The sequence below is a fragment of the Vespa velutina genome, chromosome 13 (assembly GCF_912470025.1).
Source record: "Vespa velutina chromosome 13, iVesVel2.1, whole genome shotgun sequence".
Lineage (NCBI taxonomy): Eukaryota > Metazoa > Arthropoda > Insecta > Hymenoptera > Vespidae > Vespa > Vespa velutina.
The window spans coordinates 1877855-1903529 of NC_062200.1; the positions used below are offsets into that span (position 1 = coordinate 1877855).

General features: G+C 35.6%; 1 protein-coding gene across 9 annotated transcripts in view; it reads right to left on the reverse strand.

Annotated features, from left to right (window-relative positions):
• Nucleotides 1–10469: 10469 nt before the first annotated feature.
• Nucleotides 10470–25675, reverse strand: part of LOC124953721 — a 208366-nt gene continuing 193160 nt past the window's right edge. For 2 of the 9 annotated variants that reach the window (XR_007102319.1, XR_007102315.1), the window contains 3 exons: nucleotides 19729–19785; nucleotides 16308–16559; nucleotides 15337–15597 (listed from right to left, as the gene is read on the reverse strand). Coding sequence is in view for 3 of the 9 variants with exons in the window: in XM_047505534.1 (XP_047361490.1) it covers nucleotides 15470–15597; nucleotides 16424–16559; nucleotides 19729–19785 (321 nt within the window). In the remaining 6 variants the exon portion in view is untranslated. Of the gene's footprint in view, nucleotides 10923–15336; nucleotides 15598–16307; nucleotides 16560–19086; nucleotides 19102–19728; nucleotides 19786–25675 lie in introns of those variants that run through there. The other 7 variants (XM_047505534.1, XM_047505533.1, XM_047505535.1 and 4 more) reach the window with 6 other exon arrangements.

Genomic DNA, 25675 nt, shown 5'->3' on the forward strand with positions numbered 1-25675 from the left:
TGATAATAATAAAAGTGAAATTTCGATAATGTTTAATATAAATCATTGTATCTCTCAGTAGTTAGAAACTAATAAACACACTGGATACACGAGAATATTATTGAATATTAATAAAATTAATAATCTTTTTCGGTAGGATATTCGCAAACGCTAACAAAATTTCATATAAATTTGATTAATTATTAAAGAGAGAGAGAGAGAGACAGAGGGGGGCAAAAAAACACACACATATATATATATATATATATATATATATAAATGTTATCGAACAATGATAATATTTAAATCTTTTAACAAATCTAAAATTTCACGAATATTTCAACACTTAATATATCGTCTGATATTCAAGAATAATAATAATAATATACGAGCGTTGGATTACACTTAAAAATAGAGAAAAAATAAATAAATAAATAAATCCAAAAATAAATAAAATAAAATAAAAAGGAAAAATTAAAGAAAATGAAGAGAAAGAGAGAGAGAAAGAGAGAGAGAGAGAGAGAGAGAGAGAGAGAGAGAGAGAGAAAGAGAAAGAAAGAAGAAAAAATATTAATAATTATCGAAGTAATACGAGTCGTGGCAAAAATGGGGAATAAAATTTATGAGGTCTATCTCAAATGATGATCGATTTTCAAGAGTGAAAAACAAGAGGAAGCGAGCAAATAATTCGATGAAAATTCTTTCTCGCTTCTGCCGTAGAGGATTCATACCCCATTTCTCACCCTCTCATCCTCTCTCTATTTCTCTCTCTCTCTCTCTCTCTCTCTCTCTCTCTCTCTCTCTCTCTCTCTTTCTTTCTCTTGTGTTCCACCATAGCAATGTTCCGACGAAACCAAGCGCACACGTATGTATGTACATTGTACATTCTCAGGGTCTCCTTTACCATTTACTATGCCGCCGCAATAGGTACCCCCCACCCTTCTATCCCTCTCACCCCCTTGCCACACCTAACGTTACTTTGCCAGCACTGTACATAAGAGGATGGAGCTGGAGTACACTTCCAGGCCGGGAAACGACACAACCGATGGCCCCGAGGCTCGCTCGAAATCGTTGGAAAATTCACCTCGAGTCCCTCCCTCCCTCCCACCCGGCCTCCCTCACCCTCTTCCTTACCAACTCTTTTATTCTCTCTCTCTCTCTCTCTCTCTCTCTCTCTCTCTCTTTCTTTCTTTCTTTCCCTATCTTGTTCTCGTCTATGTCTCTGTCTTTGCCATTTCCTTACCATCGTCTGGACCACTCTACCTGTTCTACTCGATTTTTCTTTATCGAAAGTCTAGTCAAAATCTCTTGTTCGATCTGATCACGCGAAAAGAATTTGTTTCCATTGTCGATACTACTATTACTATTACTACTAGTCTCTCTCTCTCTCTCTCTTTCTCTTTCTCTCTCTCTTTCTCTCTTTCTCTCTCTTATTTTTATTTACTTTTTATATATATATTTTTTTTTATAAAACTACAAATAATTATTACAGAATTATTTTCGTGTTTTAAATATAACAAAAGGAGAGAGAGGGAGAGAGAGAGAGAGAGAGAGAAAGAGAGAAAATATCAATTACAATTTTATCTTGATAACGACGAAGTCAATTTTTTTCTCTTTTCTTCTTTTACTTCCTTTTTCTTTCTCTTTCATTTTTTTTTTCTTTTTCTTTTTTTTGTCGAAAATACATAATTAAAACTAATAGTAGTAAATGTTATATAATGATTGTACGTCGAGATAAAATTATTCATGAAATACCCTCCCCCCCACCCCCAAAAAAAAAAGAAAAAGAAGAAAGAAAAGGAAGGAAAAAAACAGAGAAACAAGAGATACCGCGACTAAAATTTAATCTCAACGACTTTTTTTTCTTTTTTTTTTTTTTTTTTTTTTTTTTTTTTTTTTTTTTTTTTCTTTTTTTGGAATTTTTGAATTCCAAATCGTTATTAAAAATAATGACTATACGTCGTGGAATTATTCATGAAGTCAAATGAAAATGAAACGTTAAAACTACAATTCGAACTTAAACGACGAATTCAAATCGCTATTCTTCAACTTTTTTTTCTTTTTTTTTTTTTTTTTCGAATTGTTAAACGAACGCATTCGATTCATTACAAATATTACTCCAGATTTCAATAAACGAATGAACAAATAAACGAATTAAAAGGAAAGAGAAAAGGATGAAAGGAAAGAAAAAGAAAAAGAAAAAGAAAAGAAAAGAAAAAGAAAAACTAAGAAATTGCAATGATAAATATAAAAAATTGAATGCGTCCAAAACAAAAAAAAAAAAAAAAAGAAAAAAAAAGAAAGAAAAACATGTCCGTTTTTCTTCTCTCGAAGAAGAACTTACACATCCGACATATTTATCGTAGACATAAAAGACAGATAGACAGACAAATAGGCAGCCAGACAAAGAAAGACGGAGAGATACAGACAGAGAGAGAGAGAGAGAGAGAGAGAGAGAGAGAGAGAGAGAGAGAGAGAGAGAGAGAGAGAGAGAGAAGGATAGAGTGAAATTTTGGCTGGGCCGTCACGAAGAAGGCATTGTTTCTCGATCGTGTCGGATACAAACGAGACTTTGATATTTCAAGCACGAAAAGACTATCTCTCGCACTGTTCGTGTTTCGATCCTAGTTCTTTTCTTTCTCTCTTTTTTTTTTTCTTTTCTTTTCTTTTCTTTTTTAACCTTCATGCTGGTTCGCTCATTCCTTCGAGGGAATTTAAAATTTATCCGTTGGCAAAGTCATAAATAATCACTATAATCTGACATATGATTCTTTCTAATCCAATATCAAATTTGTTTAATAATTATAATTTTTTTTTTTTTCCTTTTTTTTTTTTTTCTTATATAGAAGAACAAGGAGCAGATCCATGCGATGATCGATATGATCTAACTTTGTTTAGGAAGTTTCAATGAAACGTTGAAAGCATAAAAAAAAAAAAGAAAAAAGTACACAGAATAAGAGAGCAGGTGGGTGGGTTAGGTAGGTTGAAAGGTGAAGATGGGAAAGGTGGCGGGGACGGGGAGAGAGAGAGAGAGAGAGAGAGAGAGAGAGGGAGAACGAAAACATACCTGTTAGTTACTAGCTATAGAACCGTGTAATATACTTGCATACACACTTCCCCCTTTTAACTTTGACATACTTTCGAGTTTTAACGTACAAGTACTGCGCGACTATCAATTTTCTCTGTATTCAATGTTGTATTGTAAAATCAAAAGTGATTCTTGAAATATAAAAATTCGCATAAAATGGAGTAAACAAAAAAAAGAGAGAAAGCGAAAAGAAAAAAAATGATTCTTCACGCGATACAAATAAGAACTTATCGATGATATCGATAAATTATATATTACAATAAAACGATGTATTTATTTATGTAATACGAAGGAGAGAGAGAGAGAGAGAGAGAGAGAAAAAATTAAAAAAAAAATTGATATACAAGCAACTAAATGAAATAATCGATCATTCCAAATCGATATGCGATATTTTAAAAAAGAAATATTATATATTTGTATGTATACGAGTAACATGACTTTTTTTCGTAATAAATTACAATATTAAAATAAAAAAGGATAGAAGGAAAATTTTATTACGATGAGAAACAGGACACAACGATTGAACGTTGAATGAATTTAAAATTTTGAATTTCTATGGATTCGAAATAAAAAGAAATGAGAAACAAACGAAAGTCATATATATATTATATTACTGACTATAGTCATATGATATAATCAAAATAAAATATAGAAACGATTTGAAGATTTTATATGTTCGTAATAAAACTTAGAGACTATTTCGTCGTCAAATAAATAATAAAAACATTTGACATTTTTATAAAATACGAAGAAATAATAGAATGATTTAGAAAGGACAACGATACAAATGATAACGAATAGAACGATTTGAAGGAAATAATCGTAATGAAAAAACGACAAATCATAGATTACGAATCTAATCCTATTTCTAATCATTTGAAACATTCAAAATTTCTATGGATACGTAGGAAAAAAAAAAAATAAAAAAAGAAATGAAAGAAAAGAAAAAAAAATGGCACGCCGCGCCAATGGATAAACATAAACTTTAAAGAATATCAAATCCGAGAGAAATCGATAATTCCTAATAAAATTCTAATACCGTTCGTAGTCATCGTGGTTACAGAATGCACAAGCCGAAGTAACCACAGTAAGTACTTGCTTAACATTTCCCTCTCTCCCACCCCCACCCACCCATTTCTTTTGCATTCTCTCGCGTACATAACTGTTGTGTACGATGGCATGGCTACATCCTCCTCTTTTCAGCAGCTCTTTCGAGCCTGAAGGCACGATTCTACACAATACTGCATTACGATACCATTTCCACTTCACTCTCTCTTTCTCTCTCTCTCACTCTCTTGCACTTATATACTCACTATAGATACTCATTCATACATTCATACATTTATATACATGTACGTACACAGACTTTTCTCTCTCTCTCTCTCTCTCTCTCTCTCTTTCTCTAGTTTTTTCGTCTCGAAGTTCACTCTATCTTTCTCTCTCTGTCTCTCTCTCTCTCTCTCTCTCTCTCTCTCTCTCTCTCTCTCTTTTTGGTTTTCTCTCGCGAAAGAATTGTTCTTGAAGGTTAGAGGCTGTACAGACGAGATGGAAGGCGATCCTTGAAAATGAGATCGAAAGTAGGTACGTAATGTGGATAAAAAGGGTGTGGAATAAGATTCTACATACATATATATAAATATATACTCTTATACATACGTACGTATATACACTACACTCGAGTGTGTATGTGTGTGTATGTGTATATAGTCATTGGATATATATTCCTTTTCTAAAGGAAGAAAGCTTTCCTCGTCGGTACAGTGCGACAAAGACGAAGCCCATGGGTTACTTCGATTACGTCTTACCTCTTTCGCAATTTTTCTATAAGCGAACCCGCAAAATCGAGATAGACGAAATTCAACGGGAAAAGAGAAAAGTGTATATCTGTATGTGTGTGTGTGTGTGTATATGATATATATATATATATATATATATATATATATATATATATCAGAAAATATTCTCTAAGCGAGAAAAGGACGCACAACTTTGTGCTTGACTGCAGCCGCATCATTTCCATGTCAGAAGAACTTTGGGGTGGGAAAAAATCTAAGGGAGGAGGGTTAGTACAAGGTGATCATAGTATAAAGAATTGCGTGAATCTTCTTATCATCTCTACCAGTATACGTAAATGTAAAAGTATATATGTACGTATACATGTACATATGTATGTATGTATATGTACTATATTAACCTTCATTCCTACTTCTCCTCTTCCTCTATCTATCCCTACTCTATCGCCTCCCCTCTCCGCCCCTCGTTCTAAGCACTTTTTCTTTTCCTCTTACATCGCTTCTAAACGAAATAAAGTTTATAATCGTTATATTAAAATTTAATTATGATGTAGAAAAATAATGTTTGTTTGTTTGTTTGTTCGTTTGTTGATAAGAATAAAAATGTTTAAATAAATATATATATATATATATATATATATATATATATATATTGCATATAGACGATCGATATAAAAAGTCAATATAATTATGAATTAACTTATTACAATTAGATTATCCATTCGTATTTTGATAAAAATTAAATTCCTTGTCCTTTAATTGGAATAATACTGGAACGATTTTACTTCGTATCTGTAATTACAAACGTTTGTTTTTTTTTTCTCTTTTTTTATTTTTTTTTTCGTTTTATTTCCTTAGAATTTTTATCCTTCCATCTATTTCATAAATCAAGAATACTAAATACGATCGTTTAAATTCATCTTACAAGATTATACGAGAAATTAGCCACAAGATAAACGACGCGAAGAGACTATGACGAGTAGTATGAGCTCATACGCCGTCTGTGTTCTAGATTTCCCCGTTGGTAATTAAGATCAGTTAGGTAGAAGTTGCATGCGGGAAATTTTGGTGACAGAGAGAAGATCTTGAACAATGTAAAGTGAAAGAGAGATTGATAGAGATAGAGAGAGATAGAGAGAGAGAGAGAGATAGAGATAGAGATAAAGAGATAGATGAATGAATAGATGGATAGATGGATAGATAGATAGATAGATAGATAGATATATGGAGAGATTTTAACGACTATGCCAATAGGTAGGAACGATTATGGTACGACAAGGAAGAGAAGATGATGAGAATGGCGATGAGCATGGTGATGGTAGTTAGTTTAGTAATGGCGTTAAAGTCTCAAGAGGCCGAAGGAGCAACAGAAGCGTGCAAAGGGTCATGCGATTGTCGAGTTCATGCGGTTGAAGGACAAACTACTGGCATAGGTTCTTCAACGTAATTCAAACTCGTCGCGGTGAACCATCCACTGCTATGCACAACTTTCTCAACGAGTAAACCTATTAAGTTCTATGTATTGTATTGTGATAAACGTATGAAATATGTATTTCTTACAAAAAAAAAAAAAAAAAAAAAAAAAAATATATATATATATACATACAATATTGTAAGAAATAAAATCTAACAGGAACATTCCCTCTATATTTGATCTCGATTAATAGTTGATACGTTTTCTTCTCTTTTTTTCTAATTAATTAAATAATTAAAAAAAAACCTGTCTCTTGTGAAATTTATACATACGATTGATGAAATATAATCTTAATCATTTTCGATAGTTATTTTAAATTTTAATTATGATTATATCTAATTTATTAACAAATTATATATATATATATATTTTTTTCTTTTTTCGCACAGATAGATTTAAACACCGTCAATATCATCGAACGATATCTAATATTATAGTCAATTAAAAAAAAAAAAAAAAAATATATATATATATATACACAGGTACTTCTCCCACTCCCAAAAAAAAAAAAAAACAAAAAAAAAAGAAAAGAAAATCATCCTGCAACTTTGCAATGTATAACTAAATCAATAAAATGTCAGACATTTAAAGTTTTACGAGTTCGAAGTTTTACGAGTAAGAAAATGACGATTAAAATGTTATATATTTGGATCTACGTAGGGAAGTGAGAAACAGGGAGAAAAAGGATTAAAGTAAAAGGCGGATCGAGAGAGAAAGAGAGAGAGAGAGAGAGAGAGAGAGAGAGAGAGAGAGAAAGAAAAAGGGTGAAGGAGAGGGAGGTTACGCGTCGCATAGATTCAAGCACGAACTCTCGAAAGCAACTAAAACGACCGATCATTATCCCTCGACGTGGTTGAACCACCGACAGCACTCGATTTTAATTAACTCTAAACCGACGGATAGCTACGTGTCGGACGAACGAAACGAGGTGTTGCTACATTACCGAGAGATAAAACGGGATAGAGAAACGCACTGAATAGGATCTTCAAAGTCTCTCTTTCTTTCTCTCACACACACACACACACACACACACATACACATGAAAACTCATTCTCTCACTCACTCATTCACTCATTCACTCTCCCTCTCTATCTCTCTATCTCTCTCTCTCTCTCTCTTTCTTTCACAAAAAGGGGTTTTAACGTAGCACGCAGAATTAACAAACGACATACTGTTTCCTCCCTTAACTAATTCTCAATAATGATCCTTAATGGATTCTTTATATACTCCGAATTGAAAACATTTTATATAAGAAAAGAGACATATTATTATTTCATTTATATAAAAATAAATGATATAAATGTTATCATTATCATATAATAGATATATATATATATATATATATATGAATAAATGAATAAAAGAAAAAAAGGGGAAAATAGAGAAAAAAAGAAAATTCAGACACTGATAATCGAAGAAGTTTAAGAACCTCCATCATATATAAGTATCGTGAAATCGCGTTTCGTATGCGTATTTAGAGCGAGCTTATATCTTCCAGGCAACGATGCTTTCAATGCATCCGAGATAGAGATAGGAAGAGAGAGAAAGAGAGAGAGAAGATATATATATATAGATAGGGAAAAAGAGGAAGATGGGGAGAGAGAGAGAGAGAAAGCCAGAAGGTAACGACCGTTCGCCAACCCAACTTTTCGAGCATGACATAAGCTTCTCACGAATAAAAAGATAAAAAAAATGATGAATAAGAGGACGAAAAGGGACGTAAGATAAGATCCAAATTTGTCCGTTCGAAAACGTGTAAAAGAGGGGAGAGAGGAAGAGGCGGAGTGGGAAGTGAGCAAGAAGGCCCACGAAATTCCTACAAAAAAAAAAAAAATAAAAAAATAAAAAAATAAAAGAAATTTCATCGTTAGGTACAATCTCGAGAAAGACATATTTGTACGACGTAAATCCTTAGAAATACGTCGAGACAATAAAGAAATAGAAATAACAAAAAAAAAAAAAAGACAAATAAATAAATAAAATGAAGAACAAAAAGAAGAATAAAAGAAGAAGAAAAAAGGAGATGGAGAAAAGAGATACATAATGCGATTCTTTCGTTGTACGTACTTTCGATCGAGTCAATGATCGCATAGATAGATCGCAACTAAACTAGAAAGAAAGAGAGAGAAAAGGAAGGAGTGAGAAAGATGGAGAAAATTAGGTTCTCACGCGGTAGGACGGCGTGTGTAAGATGTGAAACGAGATCATCCGATCGAGTGGAAGAGAACGCACGTTTGTTCAGGATTCTTGATGGCGTGGCATACCACGATCACGATTGTGAACTACGTGAGAGAGAGAGAGAGAGAGAGAGAGAGAGAGAGAGAGAGAGAGAAAAGAGAGGAAAGAGAGGATTTCTCAACACCTGACGATCGAAGGATTAAAGAGGATGTCTTGGCAGACAGGCTGAAATTTAAAGTTCAGTTCCTAAGTTATATGCAGTTTGCTAACGGTAAAGATTGGCTAAAGCTGCATTTTGGTTAGAGAAAAAAAAAAGAGAAAGAGAAAGTGAGAAAGAGAGAGAGAGAGAGAGAGAGAGAGAGACAGAGAGAGAGAGAGAGAGAGAGAGAGAGAGAAAACAAATGTAGAGTGAGAATTCACACCAACTTGGGTTTTCGGTACTCTGTTTACATGGCAAACGAAGGAAGTAATTCATACCAAGACTCGTCGTTTTCCATCTCTCTCACTCTCTCACTCTCTCTCTCTCTCGCTCTCTTTATTTATCTATCCATCTATCTATCTATCTGTCGTATATTCGTGAAAAGAATATATTTATATTTATATATATATATATATATATATATATATATATATATATATACATATATATAGTCAATAGGGACAGTTATCGAGAAATTCGAAATGATCTCACTGTTAAAAATTCTTGCTAGTTGGTCCCATTGGAGAGAGATCTAGATATGTAAATATGTAGATCACGTACATATTTAGATAAGTACGTACTAACGTCGTCATTTTCACGAATTTTCTTCTCCGAAGAGATACGTATAAATATAAAACAAAAAAGAATAAGTAAATAATACAATATATAATATATAATATAATATATAATATTATATATATATATATATAAATTTTGATAAGGAAGGAACGCGTTTTGTGATACGTAGGAATAAGAAAATGAAACTATTACGTCGTTATTACGATTAGCACTCTCACCATGGTGTCCTTGATGTGCTCGATCGGCTGCAGAAGAACGGCAGCCGTTGTGGCGAGATTACGATGATGCTGTTGCTGCTGCTGATGATGGTGATGATGCTGATGATGATGCTGCTGTTGTTGCTGTTGATGGTGATGGTGATGATGTTGCTGCTGCTGCTGTTGCTGCTGCTGATGATGATGATGATGCTGTTGCTGCTGCTGTTGTTGTTGTTGATGATGATGATGATGATGATGTTGCTGTTGCTGATGATGATGAGGATTACAATTGGCAACGATATTACGATTGCAAGTACAAGCGATATTGCAAGCCTGTTGTCCCGCAGCGAATAGGTGTCCTACGAGTCCCGGGGTGACCGCTGCTGCCGCCGCGTTGTTTATGCTGTTGATCAGGGGCGGGGGCAGGGGCACCGCACCACCCGGGACAAACGGATACGAATGAAAATACGTGGTGATGGAGGAACGTGTCTCGTCTACGTCGATCACCTCGCCGAGCCAAGAAGCTGTTGCTGCTGCCGCTGCTGCCGCTGCCGCCGCTGCCGCTGCTGCCGCTGCCGTAGCTGCTGCTTTACGTTGATAAAAATATTGTTGTTGATGTTGCTGTTGTTGATGTTGCTGTTGTTGCTGCTGCAGTTGCTGCTGCTGCTGCTGATGATGATGATGATGATGATAATAATGTTGCTGATGATGCTGCTGTTGCTGCTGCTGCTGCTGGTGGTGGTGGTGGTGTTGTTGTTGATCCGGAGGAGGATAAAGGAGGACGCCGCCGCCACGAGCGGCCGAGCGTAGCCCGACCCTCCGTAGTATCTTGCCTTCCAAGTTCCACCAGGCAGCACGTTCCAGCGACTGAACTCTCGATCGAGTCTCCGTTGTGATACGACTAACCCTCTTATTACTTATCCTCGCCGACGTTGGTCTCAACGTCGTTACCACACTTTTTTCTTCTTCAAGGAAATATCCTTCCTTTTTTATCTCCTTCTTTCTTTCTTTCTTTCTTTCTTTATTTATTTCTTTATTTATTCATATATTTATTTTCTTCTTTGTTTCTCTCTTTCTCTATATTCTTCCTCTTTCTTCCTTACTAGTTACTATCTCGGAGATTACTGATCGATCGCAGTCCTTGAACGAAGAATAAGAAGACACGAGCCCTCTTCTCTCTTTCTCACTCTCTCACTCTCACTTTCTCTCTCTCTCTCTCTCTCTCTCTCTCTCTCTCTCTCTCTCTCTCTCTCTCTCTCTCTCTCTCTCTCTCCCTGCCTCTTTCTTTTTTTTTCTTCTTCTTCTCCTCTTTCTCCTTCTATCTCTAATATTATAATCTCAGTATTTCCTTTTATCTCCACGTGTTTACAAATAACGTTTACTAAGTCGTCCGGACGATGAATAGTAGAAGATGATTCTCTCTCGCTTTACTTAACTACAGATCCAGAGAAACACACACGCCCAAGGAAATATATATATATATATATATATATAAAAAGAGAGAGAGAGAGAGAGAGAGAGAGAGAGAGAGAGAGAGATAGAGAGAAAGAAAGTGAGGGAGATAGATAGAAAGAAAGAAAGAAGGAAAGATTATATATATATATATATATATATATATATATATGCGCTCGCACAACCGTCGAGTATATTAATAAATATCCTTATCGAAATATCCTTTTGAAAATTCTTCCCTCTTTAAAATTCTTCTTTTATCCATTTGACTTGAACGAACGAAAGATTTTCTTTCTTTTTTTTTTCTCTCTCTCTTTTCTTTTGTTTTTTCTTTTTTTCGTGAAATCGTAAATCGGAAGAAGATAATCCGTTCGAGATTATCGATTAATTCGAACGATGATTGTCGTTATCTTATTAGATATATATTATATACATTGTTATTGATATTAATTTTAGGAAAGAGACAAAGAGACAGCCGGACAGACAGAGACAGACAGAGGAAGAGAGAGAGAGAGAGAGAGAGAGAGAGAGAGAGAGAGAGAGAGAGAGAGAGAGAGAGAGAGAGAGAGAGAGAGAGAGAGGAAGAAATACGCGTACGGATACGAGAAAAATTGATCGTTCGCTCGTTTGTATAATTTACGAAGGGAAGGGGAGAAGTGTGAAAGGAGAGGGGGAAAAACAGAGAAGAAAGAGAAGTAATAGAAAAACGGAAAACAAAAAAAAAACAATAACAACTACAAAGTCACGAGTGACCGATCTTTTACGGTAAAGATCGATCTCGAAAAAATAAAAGGAAGAGAGGAGAGACGAAATTTGAAAATGTTTTGATCACAGAGAACAAGAAAGATAGAGAATGAGTGAGAAAGAGAGAGGGAGAGAGAGAGAGAGAGAGAGAGAGAGAGAGAGAAAGAGACAGATATAGAAAGTTGTGCGCGAGACGCGTAATTTTCGTTCGTACGTTAATTGAAACGACGTAGGTTTATAATAATAATAATAATGATGATAATAATAATAATAATATAATAATAATAATAGTAATGATAATAGAATTAGTAATAATAATAATAATAATAATAATTAAAATGAGAATTAATTTCTTTTACAATCGTTTATCGTAAACTCTTCGTTAATCTTATTATTTTATTTTATTTTATTTTCTCCTATTTGTCCTATTTTAACTTTCTATTCTTTCATCTAATCTATCGTATTTTGCAAAACGCGAAGGACTCGTTGCAATAATAAAAAAGAAGAGTCCAAGTTGTCTCTGCTTCTTCTATCTTGTTAGTTCGTTTGTTTTTATTATTATTATTATTATTATTATTATTATTTATTATTTATTATTATTATTGTTATTATTATTATTATTATTTTATTTTATTCTATTTCACTATATTATAATTTATTTAACTTTTAATCGTTAATGTACGTTAAAACGTGCTAAGAGAGCTAAGTGAAAATGATTGTCATCGAAGATTGACAAAGAGACGGAGACGAAAACGCGCGCCAGTTTTCCCGCGCCAACGCGCGTTTCGTTTCTTCTTAAAACCTTCTTCTACTGTTAATTTCTTTTTTTCCCCCCCTTTCCTTCCTTTTTTTCTTCCTTCCTTCCTTCTTTTCTTTTCTTTCTATCCTTTTCTTTTATCTTTTTCTTTACTTCCCCTTCCTCTTTTTTAATAACTATTAGATATTACCGAGTATTATTTTCTGAATAATTTCTTTTTCACTTTTTTGTTGATATTGTTCTTGTTTTACTCCCCCTTTTTTTCCGCCCGCCCTCAACCCCCTCCGCCCTTAACGACCGTGTTCACGAGGAACGAGCGAGCAAGAGAAGTGTAGAAAAGCGAGAAAGTGAGAAAGAGAGACGGGAAATTATGAAATTAGTGGTAATATAAGAGAGAGGGAGACAGAAAAAGAAAAGGATATTAGAGGTTAAAGTAGTAAAGAGAGAAAAGAGAGAGAAAGAGAAAGAGAAAGAGGAGGAGAAAGACAAGAAGGAGGAATGAGAAGGATAAGGAGATTTTTATCGTCTCTCTTCACCGAACCACTCCGTACGCTTTCCCTTCGTTCATCTCTTTACCTCGTTTAAACGCCGAAAGATTATTATTCGTACGACGCGCCAGCCCGTCGTCGTGGCGCGACGATCGGATATGTGCAAAGGGTGTATACATATAAACGTATGTGTGTATATATATTATATGTGTATAAGTATATAGATATATGTGTATACATATAGATATGTGTACGTATGTGTATATATATATATATATATAAATATATATATATATATATATATTATAAATGTACGTATGTATTTAAATATCACGAGTTTTATACATGTTCATAGAGACAATGAAAAAAAGAGCAAGAGTGAGAGAGAGAGAGAGAGAGAAAGAGGAAAAGATAATACTACAAGATATAACCCATGTAATACGCGTTTAAGAACGAGAGAAAGAGAGAGATGACACATGTAAAGTAGCCCCGTAAGATTATCCGTCAGAGAGAAAGAGATAGATAGAAATGACTATATATATACAAATTTATGCATGATTATTTATTTATACGTATATATATACATATATATATACACACTCTTTTTATTAGAAATTTGTTCTCTTTCTCCTCTCTTCTTTCCACTTTTCTTCTCTCATGACTCAGTTATATATGTATATATATATAAATCCAGATTATATATATATACACACACATACACACTAAAAATTCTTTTTCCTCGAGATATGTGAATTTGCTTGTTTACTATGATATATCTATTTATCTATCTATTTACCAATCTATCTATCTATCTATGTATGTATGTATATATCCATCTATCTATCTATCTATCTATCTATCTATCGCCCGTTTTCCCTCTCTTCCTTTCTCTTATATATGTATATATATATGTGTGTATATATACATATATATATACATATATATATATAATATAAACACCGGACCCACTACTGTGCTTGATTGTCTTAACGCGATTCTCTTTTGTCTGTTCCTTGACAGGTCACTTATGACAAAAACGACGACGACGAAGACGACGACGAAGACGAAGAGACAACGACGAAGACGACGACAAAAAATGACGTACTTGTCTCTTTTATTTATTTATTTATTTATTTATTTATTATTTTTTTTTTCTTTTCTAATTTCTTTAATAATTTTTTTTTCCCTTATCCCCTTAATTATTTCTTAATTTAAAAGATTCTTTTAATTTATTTTGCCTTTTCCATCTTAATTATTATCCTACGTTAGAAAAGAGAGACGTAGAGAGGAATATTTTTACATGTATAAAGTGAAAAAGAGAGAGAGAGAGAGAGAGAGAGAAAGGGAAAGACAGACGGACAAACAGACAGAAAAAAGGAATTTTGTTTCTTTTTTATACACGCTTTTTCTCTCTTCTACCTGATACACATCACCCTCCGAACGACTGTTATCTCTTATCTTTAAAATATTCCAATTTTAAAGAAAGAGAAAGAGAGAGAGAGAGAGAGAGAGAGAGTGAGAGAGACAAAGAGAGAGAGAGAGAGAGAGAGCTAGAGAGAGAGAGAGCGAGAGCGAGAAAAAAAGAGAGAAAGAGGGAAAAAATCAAGTGATACTTATAATATGCACTTAGACGCGTGCATAATTTTCTCCTTTTTCTTTTCTACACACAGTTTTCCGATATAATTTCTTGGAATGAATTTTCTTTTTTTTCTTCCTTTTTTCTGTTTTTTTTTCTCTTTTTTTTCTTTTTCTTTCCTTTTTTTCCTTTTTTTTTATTTTTTTTTTTTTTTATTTTATGTTATTTTTTAAGAGAGAAAGAGGCTCAGCTTCGTACCTAAGTCTCGCGCCTTTTCTGTACTTTTATATTTTTCTCTTTTTCTTTTTTTTTTTTTTCTTTCTTTTTTTTCGCTTATTCGTCGTTTGGTTCTTCCGTGCGATAAATCCTCTTCGAGGGATGCAGGAGGAGAAGATTGAATCGACCTCGTGCGTTTTTATATATATATATATATATATATATATATATATATATATATGTATATGTATATATATATATATATTCGAAATAAATTAACAAATTTCTTCTTTCAGAGTAATATGCCCTTCTTCTTCCTTCTTGAATATTCCTCTCTCTTTTTTGCTGTTTTTATTTTCTTTTTCTTTTTCTTTTCTTTTCTCTTTTCGTTCCTTTTTATCAGGTACAACGAATATAGAACGAAATTCTATCGTACACGTCGGTGGAACTTTATATATATATATATATATATTTATATATATACATACATATATATATATATATATAATATATAATAATAATATCGTTGACCTTGAATCCTTTATCGTTTCTTTTTTTTCCAACGTAGAATAAGAAGAAGAAGAAGAAGATGAAGAAGAATAAGAACAAGAACAAGAGGAGGAAGAGAAGGAAAGGAATAAGAAGAAGGAAGAGGAGGAAGAGGAGGAGGAGGAGGAGGAGGAGGAGGAGGAGGAGGAGAAGGAGAAACAAGAAGAATGTGAAAAGGAAGAATTAACAAGACGAACAATTTAGCAGCAACAGCATAGAGAAACAGCAGCAACAGCTCTCACGAGGTTTGTTGTGACCGTTCTCTCTTCCACGTCTTTTTGCCGAGTTGTCCTCCGATAAAAACACAATCGGGCCAATCGAACACACACTAACACAAGGACACGCGCGCACGCACGTTAGGAACGAACGAACGTAACGTACGGAACGAACGCACGCACGCACGCACGTTTTACGCACGCACGTTACGTACACGTTACGTACGTTACGAACGATCGACGTTGACAGAATAATAACGCGCCAAAAGAGGAAGGGTTTTGTGTTTTGTTGCTTCTTAATTTCGATCAAGTCGCAAAAAAAAAAAATATATATATATATATATATTTATTTATATATAGATATATATTCGCTTTAGATATTTCATGCGACTTTTCTATCCGTGTTTCCTTTTAATTCTTTTCTTTTTTAATGTGACTGAATTTAAAGAAAGAAAGAAAGAAAGAAAGAAGATAGAGAGAGAGAGAGAGAGAGAGAGAGAGAGAGAGAGAGAGAGAGAGATATTAAGTAAATGATTGAGTGTGACTGAGAACTAGAGTGAGATCAAAAGAGAGAAAGAGAGAAAGAGCCAGAGAAAGAGAGAGAGAGAGAGAGAGAGATAAAAAGAGAGGGAGAGAGAAAGAACGAGTTGTTCTAGTCCCGAATCACGTGGTCTCGTGCGCGTTTCTTTCTCTCTTGCTTCAAAAACGCGCGACGACGAAAAACTCGATGACGACGAAGACGGAGATATATATATATATATATATATATATATATATATATATATATATATATATATATGTATATGTATCTATATATATATACGTTGGTGGTGATGACGATTACGTTGAATGATGTTATTACGGTGACGATGACGACGTTTACTTCTTCTGATTCGTCTCTTTTATTATAATCGCATATGTACGATTAATTTTACTAACGTTCTCCACGTGGCGTTTCGTCACGTTCACAGGGGGGTGTCGGGGGTAGGGGGAAAGAAAATAACAATTGCAGGGCCCGTTGGAGATGTGATGTTGATGTTGTTGTTGTTGTTGTTGTTGTTGTTGTTGTTGGCCGCTTTCGTTGTAGAGATGAAACGTTATCAAGAAAGAGAGAAAAAGAGAAAAAGAAAGATAGAGATTGGAATTTAAGTTCAATATGTATGTGTATCTATGTGTGTCTATGTATATGTATGTTTGTGTGTGTATAGAGAAAGAGAGAGTTTTTAAGATAGATCAAAAACAAACAAGGCCGACAGGGTATATAATATAGCGTTGAAGGAATTGAATAAAGATAGATAGATAAAGAAAAGGAGAGAAAGAATATTGACGGAAAGAGAAAAAGATATAATAAACAAATAAATAAATAAATATATAAGAAGAATAGACAGAGATCGTGTATGTATATATGTCGATTGCTTATTTTATGTGTATATATATATATGTGTGTGTGTGTGTGTGTATGTGTGTGTGTAATATAAAGAGATAAAAAAAGATAAAGAGTGATGGAAAGAAAAAGATGGATACAGAGAGAAGAAAGAAAGAAAGGAAGAAAAAAAGACAGAGAGAGAGAGAGAAAGAGAAAGAAAGAGAGAGAGAAAGGAGAGAGAAAGAGAAAGAGAGAGAGAGGGAGAGAAATTAGGTGATTGTGTGCGTGTGCGTGTACGTGAGAGAAACTCGAAGGCGGAACGATTAAAAAGCGTCCTACTCGATCGCCTAGCTTGACACAACTGAGGAGAGACTCTCTCCGGTGGTGGTGCTCGCACCACCACCACCACCACCACCACCACCACCACCACCACCACCACCACCTCCGCCATCACCATCACCGCCACCAACGCCGCCACCACCGCCGTTGCCGCCACCATCGCCGCCACCGCCACCGCCGCCGCTACCACCGCCGTCGCCGTCGCCGCAGTCGCAGTCGACGTCGGATCGCATCGGCGATGTGTATTACGCGGCCTTTCAAACGCGATCCTGCGCTATCCCCACCATCGTCGAACTAGCAAAGCCAATCGGTCGCGTGTTACTCACGAAGAAGACCGAACTATTACGAGGTTCCGCGCATTGAATGCGCGCGCATCGCCACGAATTTTCCTTTCGGCCACACGCGCTCATCCTATATAGAACACAAGCCATCTTCTTATTCGTTCTAGCTAGCTAGCTAGCTACCCCTACCATCCCTCTCTCCTATCTAAACGTGAAATACTCTTGCCCTTTCTCACCACCCGTTGCATCTACCCCCTCTCTCTCTCTTCTCTCTCTCTCTCTCTCTCTCTCTCTCACTATCCCCTACCATTCGCTGTTAAGTTATATACGTATGTGTATATGTATGTATCTCCCTCTCTCTCTCTCTATATATATACATATATATATAGACGTATATATATATATACATATATATATATGTATATACATATATAGCTACGTATTTCGCGCTAGCTTTGCGGTGAAACTCGTGCGACCATCTCCTCCTCCTCCTCCACCTTTTCCACCAATATATATATATACCAGACCGACCAGTCAACCTATCCAACCACCCCTCTGTGCCCTACACTTGGATTGACTACTGAAACATGTAGGCCGAGAGTAACCGGTAAAAGGCCGACGCGTCCTGTTCAACGGATTGACTTTTGTTTCCCTAGATGTATGATTCGTGAAATTAATGATTAAACGTCGATCGGTCGAACGACGAAGCGGGCAATTGGTCGGAGAAAGGAGGAAAAGGGAGGGGTAGTAGAAAGAAAGAGAGAGAGGAAGAGAGAGAGAGAGAGGTCAATATAAGGGTTTCGTCGTTTTTCTTTTCCTTCCTATTTTTTCCCTTTTTTTTTATTACGTTTTGATTGATCGAAAACGTGATAAAAAGAAAAAGTCCTTTTTAAGATTGTGATATTATCTGGATTATCGAATAAGCGTAAGACACATGTGACTTCGAGAGAGAGAGAGGGGGGGGAAGAAGGAGGGAGAGAGAGCGAAAAGGGCAAAATGGATCCACTCGATTCCTTGATTTTTCCACTCGATTCGGCAAACTTGAGAGAAAATAGAGAGAATTAGAGAATAGAGATAGCGAGTGAGAAAGGGCGCGATAGAGAGAGAAAGAGAGAGAAAGAGAAAAAGAAGATTGCTGTTCGTTTGACGAGAACTCTTCAGGAAGAGTTCAGAGTATTTGTACGAGATGGAGATTACTGCTCTATAAGATAGATAGAGATAGAGATAGAGATAGAGATATAGAGAGAGAGGGAGAAAGGACGAAGGATAAAGGGTTGTAGTTTGTGGGCTATGTAGAGAAAGAGAGAGAGAGAGAGAGAGAGAGAGAGAGAGACGTGGAGGAGAGAGAGAGAGAGAGAGGTGGTGTAGTAGTACCTGTTAGACGTGATTTCAGTGTAATCACCTCCCTCGAACTCTGACGTTTCAATGGAAATAATAGAAAGAACACCTCTTTTCAAGAGGATCTCTCGAGGTTGTTCTTCGAACTTGTGATTGCACGATCGTTCGTTATTTTCTAATCGCAACGAAAAGAAATGAATAGTCGTGTGTCCAGATATATTCGAGAGAATACAAATACACATTTCCTATATCTTTTCCTCCCTTTATTTTTTCCTTCCTTCTTTCTCTTCTTCCTTTATTAAAAAAAAAATTATTACTATTGCTTTTATTTTTGATTTCTTCCCTCCCCTCCTCTTTCTACCATTCATTAAGGATAAAAGAAACGATCGAAAAGAATACATCGAAATTATTCGTATACGTATATGTATGTATATATATCGTATATCTGTACGTATTTTTACGTATGTATTGTATGTATCCATGTATGTATATACACAGATGCATGTAGGTAATCTTTGAATAGTAAATTAAAGGTAAAGTTAAGAGCGGTTAGAATTAATGGAAATATGAATTTTTCAAAGGGATCAACCTACCGAGATTCCGATTTCTCGTTTATCCAAAAGGCACAGAGGAGGAGGAGATGGAGGAGGAGGTGGTGAAGGAGAGATAGGAAACGGATAGAATGTAATAATCCGTTATACTCTTCTAAAATTAAATAGGGGAATATGAGAGAACGATTACTATGCGCGCTAAGTAGTAACAATTCTGACAGTTCTTTTTAATCTCTCTCTCTCTCTCTCTCTCTCTCTCTCTCTCTCTCTCTCTCTCTCTCTCTCTCTCTCTTTCTCTCTCTCTCTCTCACTCTCTCTTTTTTCGTACGTATATCTTTTAAAAATTATGTCATTAATCAAACGACTCACCCGCCAAATTCGAAGCGGCGAAATATGGACGAGCGCCAAGTTGGCCGGGAATCTTACCTGAAACAGAAATAGAGATACAAAGTTTATTTACAAGATTTATTTACAAAGAATCATTGAATCGTTAGAGTGTTCAAATTCGTGGAACGTTCAAAAGGCAATCGTCGTTTTCGTTTTCGTTTTCGTTTTCGTCGTCTTCTCGTCGTCTTCGTCGTCGTCGTCGTCGTCGTCGTCGTCGTCGTTGGAAAGATTCGTTGAAATTAATCGACGCTAATTTCCGTCCATTTGCCAAATACCGAGGAAACTTTGAGAAATTCTCGAGTTACTCCGAGGGAAAAGGGAACTCTCTCTCTCTGAGTATCCAACTATCAGAAAGATGACGACCTCTCTCTCTCTCTCTCTCTGTCCCTCTCTCTCTCTCTCTCTCTCCTCTCTCTTGAGAATGAAGGGGAAGAGAGAACGCAGATTGCTACAAACCTGGTCTAATATAGCGTTAATAACGCGCTAATAACGCTCGCACACACATCGATTCGCTTGCACACGTGCGGAGCTTACGAACAGAGTTAGAACGAAGTAGAGAAAGAGAGAAAGATATAAAGAGATAGGTACAGTTAAGGAAGGTGAGAAAGAGAGAGAGAGAGAGAGAGAGAGAGAGAAAGTGCAAACGAAATCGCGAGGCGTTAGGACGATCGTTAATCTTACCATGCCGACGACTTAATACGTTGAGCAAACCATTTCGTATAAGTATGAGAATGTGAGCATGAGAAAGTGTATGAGTGAGTGAGTGAGTGAGTGAGTGAGTAAGTGTGTGTGTGTGTGTGTGTGTGTGAGAGAGAACGAGAGAAGTCACTACTCACGATCCCTTCCCACGTAAGAACCAACCCTAAGTCCCGTAGAAATTATTCGGAGGGGGTAAGCAGTATGCAGATCGCGAAATCGCGGCGTACGTTAGGGATTAACTCAAGGGGTGGCTCTCTCCAACTCTCACCGTGGTCGTAGTCGTTCTACCTTCATCTCCCTCTCTCTCTCTCTCTCTCTCTCTCTCTCTCCTCCCCTCCCCCATTCCCTCGCACAGTTCCTCCTCCTACCCCTTGATTTTCTTCCCCTACTCTTTAGACGCCAAACCGTTGGAGCTGTTATATCTCTCTCGCTGTCCCAGAAACAGCTCAACTGTTAAAGGCAAAATCTAACGCGGAGTTCTCTCTCTCTCTCTCTCTCTCTCTCTCTCTCTCTTTCTCTTTCTCTCTCTCTCTTTCTCTCTCCTTCGTCAAAATTCATTCTGCAGAACAATCCATATATCTTGATCATATAGAAAAGAAGGAATAGTTTCGCTCATGTTTACGTTTGTTGTGCGTTCTAATTCCAACTTAATATTCAAACAACCTATATATATGTATATATATATATATATATATATATAACAATCACTAGAAAAGCACGCTATAGCGCGCTCGCGCGCTCGAGCGAGCAGAACACACCGTTTGCACCTCTCTCCACGTTATAACATCGATAATAATCGCTTCTCGCAAATAGGCCGATGCATCGAACACGATCGACGTGCAATACGTATGCCTGTTGTATTGCGCCCCGTTGGCTATCGTAAATAGATTTTCAAACTATGCCAAATATATATATATATATATATATATATATATATAAACGTATGGACCGCAATAATGATTCGTTCAAACAAAATTATGCGTGCCTGATTCTCACGTGAACTAAATCGTTTACAATTTCACAACTACTATTCTCGTACTACTCACGGCTGAAAACATGATTTAGTTTATTATACATTTCTCTTTCGACGAGAGAAAGAATGAAGGAATGAAAGGAAAGAAAAAGAATAAAATAATAATAATAAAAATAATAATAATGCTTATTATTAAAGATAAGAAGAAAAAGAAGAAGAAGAAGAAGATAAAAAATGGGGAAAGAGAGAGAAAAGGAAGAAAGAAAAATTCCCCTTCATTTTCAATGATACCACCCTGGTGCGATCTTTTAACGTCCTAAAAAAAAAAAGAAAAAAAAAAGAAAAAAAAAAAGAAAAAAAAAGAAAAGAAAAAGAAAAAAAAAAGAACAGTAACAAATGTTTTCATCAAACAAAATGGGGAAACGAGAAATAAAAAATATGGAATAGAGAAAAAAGAAGAAGAAGAAGAAAGCAAACAAGAAAAAAAAAATATACACATATACATATATATATATATATATATATATATATATATATATATATATATACGTATGAAGAAGTATCCAAAAAGTTTCGAAAGTTTTGTCGACGAAATCGAATAAGAGGAAGAAAGAAGACCAAAGATAGAAAGAGAACGAGAGAAAAAAGAAAAGAAAAGAAAAGAAAAAAAAAAAAAAACAAGAAAAAGAAAATAGAAAGAGAAAACGAAGCCGATCCTGTAGATTTCAGTTAGGTATAGCGGGAAGCCAATAGTTAGGCTGTCCGAGGTAATAGGGGTTGATACATGGCTCCCAAGACACAGCTCGGTCCCTCTCTCGATATGCCATTCTTCCTGCGTCCTCCTTACCGATCCCTCCCTTACAAACTCCCCCATCTTAGCCCCCTCCCCATCATCCCACCACCAACCACTCCCCTCCATCCCCCTATTCTTTCCACCATCCAGTGTACCCACCATCACCAAAAACCACCACCAACCATACCACCACTAAAACACTCTGTCACTATCTTTCTCAGCCCCTTCAAGAGTCACTCTTTATTTATTTAAAGCCCCGAGCGACCGTCGACCGCTCAAACCGCCGCTCTCAACCGTTCGACCAAAACCGACCGGTCCATATACACACACACACACACACTCCTCCTCCCCCACCCTTCCACCGCAGTAACTCTCGCTTCTTTTCCCTTTTCTTTTTTTTCTTTTCGTTTCGTTTCGTTTCGTTTCCAATGGGATTCGATTCGTACGAGAGGAGGAAAATTTTCTCATTGGGCCCGCTCCCCCTCCACCACACTTTTTCTATCCAAAAAACCTTTCTTCTTCTTCTTCTTCTTCTTCTTCTTCTTCTTCTTCTTCTTCTTAGGCTTCTTAGCTTCTTCTTCTTTATCTTCTTCTTTTTTCCTCTCATTCTTCTATTTCTTTTATCTTAATCTTCCCTTCTTTTCTTTTTATTTTCGACGATACGATTTCCATGCATTCCCAACAGTCCGATTACCACCTGCTATTCTCTTCCTTTTTCATTCTCTATCTCATTCTCTCTCTCTCTCTCTCTCTCTCTCACACACACACACACACACACAAACACACACTTTTCCTAACTCTATTAGAATTTGTCGATTTTTCTGTTCTTTCCTTTTCTTTCTTTTTATTAATAAATATTTGAAATAAATTATGTCACTTTCGATGATAAAATTCGAGGATACAAAGAGTCGTATCAATTTTGAATTTATTTTAATCGTACGATTTGTAGGATGAGTTTCTTTCACTAATTTTTTTTTTCTTTCTTTTTTTTCTTCTTCTTCTTTTCCTTCTCCTATTACGTTGCAAGCATTCGTATTTGTTTGAATAAAATATAAAAATAGAAACGTTAGAATAAGAAATGTAACGTTATAATGTAGAATAGGAAAATTAGAATTGTTTATGGTTTTGAATGACGTAATGAGCATGGAAAAAAAAGAGAAAGAGAGAGAAGAGAGAGAGAGAGAAAGAGAGAATAAATGAAACTGTAGATAGCATGAGAAAATAATCAGCGTAGCAGATTCAACGTGGTGCACGCGTTGCTAACTCATAATACTGCTCGAAATAACGATATCGCGTGAGCTTGTGCGTTGTGATAATTGCGATTATTCGCACGTGCACGAAGGACGACGAAAGGACAGAGAGCAATGGTAGGAGCAGGGGAAAGAGCAAGTTTAGGGGAAGGGGGACTGGTCCATACATATGTTTTGAAGAATGTCAAATGTAAAGAAATTTAATAATATTTGATATATTTAAAAATCAATCTTTTATATAAATCTATTGTATCAAAAATGTTCGAAAATGAACGATAATTTTATTATCGATTGTTTTATTAAAACAACAACAAAAAAAAAAAAAAAAAAAAACAAAAAAAAATAGCCAAAGGTAAAGAATTTTAATGAATTAAACCGAAACTTGGATTACGAAATTTTTTTATAAATCTTTTTCTAAAACGCGAAAGGTTACAATCGTTATTTTTTCTTTTTTTTTTCTTTTTATCTTTTCTCTAATTTTTTTTCTCTTTTTCTTTTTAATTTTAACCAAATTTCGACCAATCAACGTAAGGAAAATTTGACACACATATTTCGTTGATATTTAATCCTTCAATAAAGCAACAAAACGATAATAATCCATTTGGGTCAGATAATTGTGCAAAAAATAATTGTAACATTGGAAAAAAAAAAAAAAAAAAAAAGGAAAAGGAAAAGGAAAAAAAAAAAAAAAACTGATTAAAACCGATTAAAACGAGTAAGATGCGATTTTGCGCGAATTAAGGATTCGTAATTTGCATAAGAAATAAATAAATTCAAGGAAAGTATTAACAGTGGTAGGCGAGAGTTTTCGTTAATCGACTCGTTTAAGTAATTTTCGAAGCCATGCTCAAACAACCCTTCACCCTATCCTCTATCTCCTAGTATAACCATCCACCCACCACCACCACCACCACCACCATTACTAGCAGCATCACCACCACTACCACCATCAATAGAGTATACAAGCAGGCAGAGTCGGCGGCACAGGCAGCAACAACGTTGTGCAGAGAATTCACAGAGTGTGGTTTGCTTAATTTTCGCGGGAGACCGATAAACGTGGTTATCAAGAATTTAATCTAACTGAGTGGAGTCTCGAGATCTCTTCGGTGTCGTTCGGTGAAACATCAATTAGAGAGTGGATCGAAATTTGATCGAATTCGTGATTTTCGATCTTTCACATACACACATACACAGAGATATAGATATGCACGCACGCACATAAACATAGGACAATAATATCTTTATTAACGTGTTCATGATAACACAAATACACAATTATAGAGACACACAAGCGTGACATGACATATTTTTTGTTTTGTTTCGTTTTTAACGATACACAAATTTTGAACGATTTTCTAATTTTATAAAATGAGAATGCATAGAATTTCGAAAGGAATATTTCAACTAATCGTTTTGAAAATTTATTTTATATATATATATATATATATATATATATATATATATAAATATATATAAAAGGAAAAAGAATGGGAAGTATAGTTCGAATGACAAGCGAAAGGGTAGAGAGATCGATATTTTTATTATATCCCATAAAAATTCCTCTTCTAATAGATCGGTTCCGTGAGAGGAGAATGAGAGAGAGAGAGAGAGAGAGAGAGAAAGAAAAAGAGAAAGAGGGAGAGAGAGAGAGAGAGAGATAAGGATGAGAAAGAGAAAGAAGATACGAGGTCTCATCTCTTTTTCGAAGAAGAAGAAGAACGAATAGACGGAAGTACTGGAACATAGTGCACGCTCGAACGTGTGTACATGTTCAGGATAGAAAGGAAAAACGAAAAGGGTGCGACAGAGTGAGAGAGAGGAGGCAGAGAAAGAGTGAGAGAGAGAGAGAGAGAGAGAGAGAGAGAAAGAGAGAGAGATTTACCCTCGACCAACCACCAAATCCAATAAACCCGAAGCCGATTAAATTTATGAAGTGAAAAAGGTATGAAAAAGCTTGGGTTGCGCCGAACGAAAAGCATCCTCTCCTCCTGCCCCCGTTCGTTCCCCCTACCCGATGTCTCACCACAGAACCACCACCTTCCTCCTCTCTATCTCTTGAATCCTATGCTCCACTTCTTCGATGAGGGCACGATTCTTTGATAGCTTCAGCAGTAGCATTACAGCAATAGCAGTAGCACAACACAGTAGGAATCGTAGTAGTAGTAGTAGTAATAGTAGTAGTAGTAGTAGTAATAGTAGTAGTAGTAATAGTAG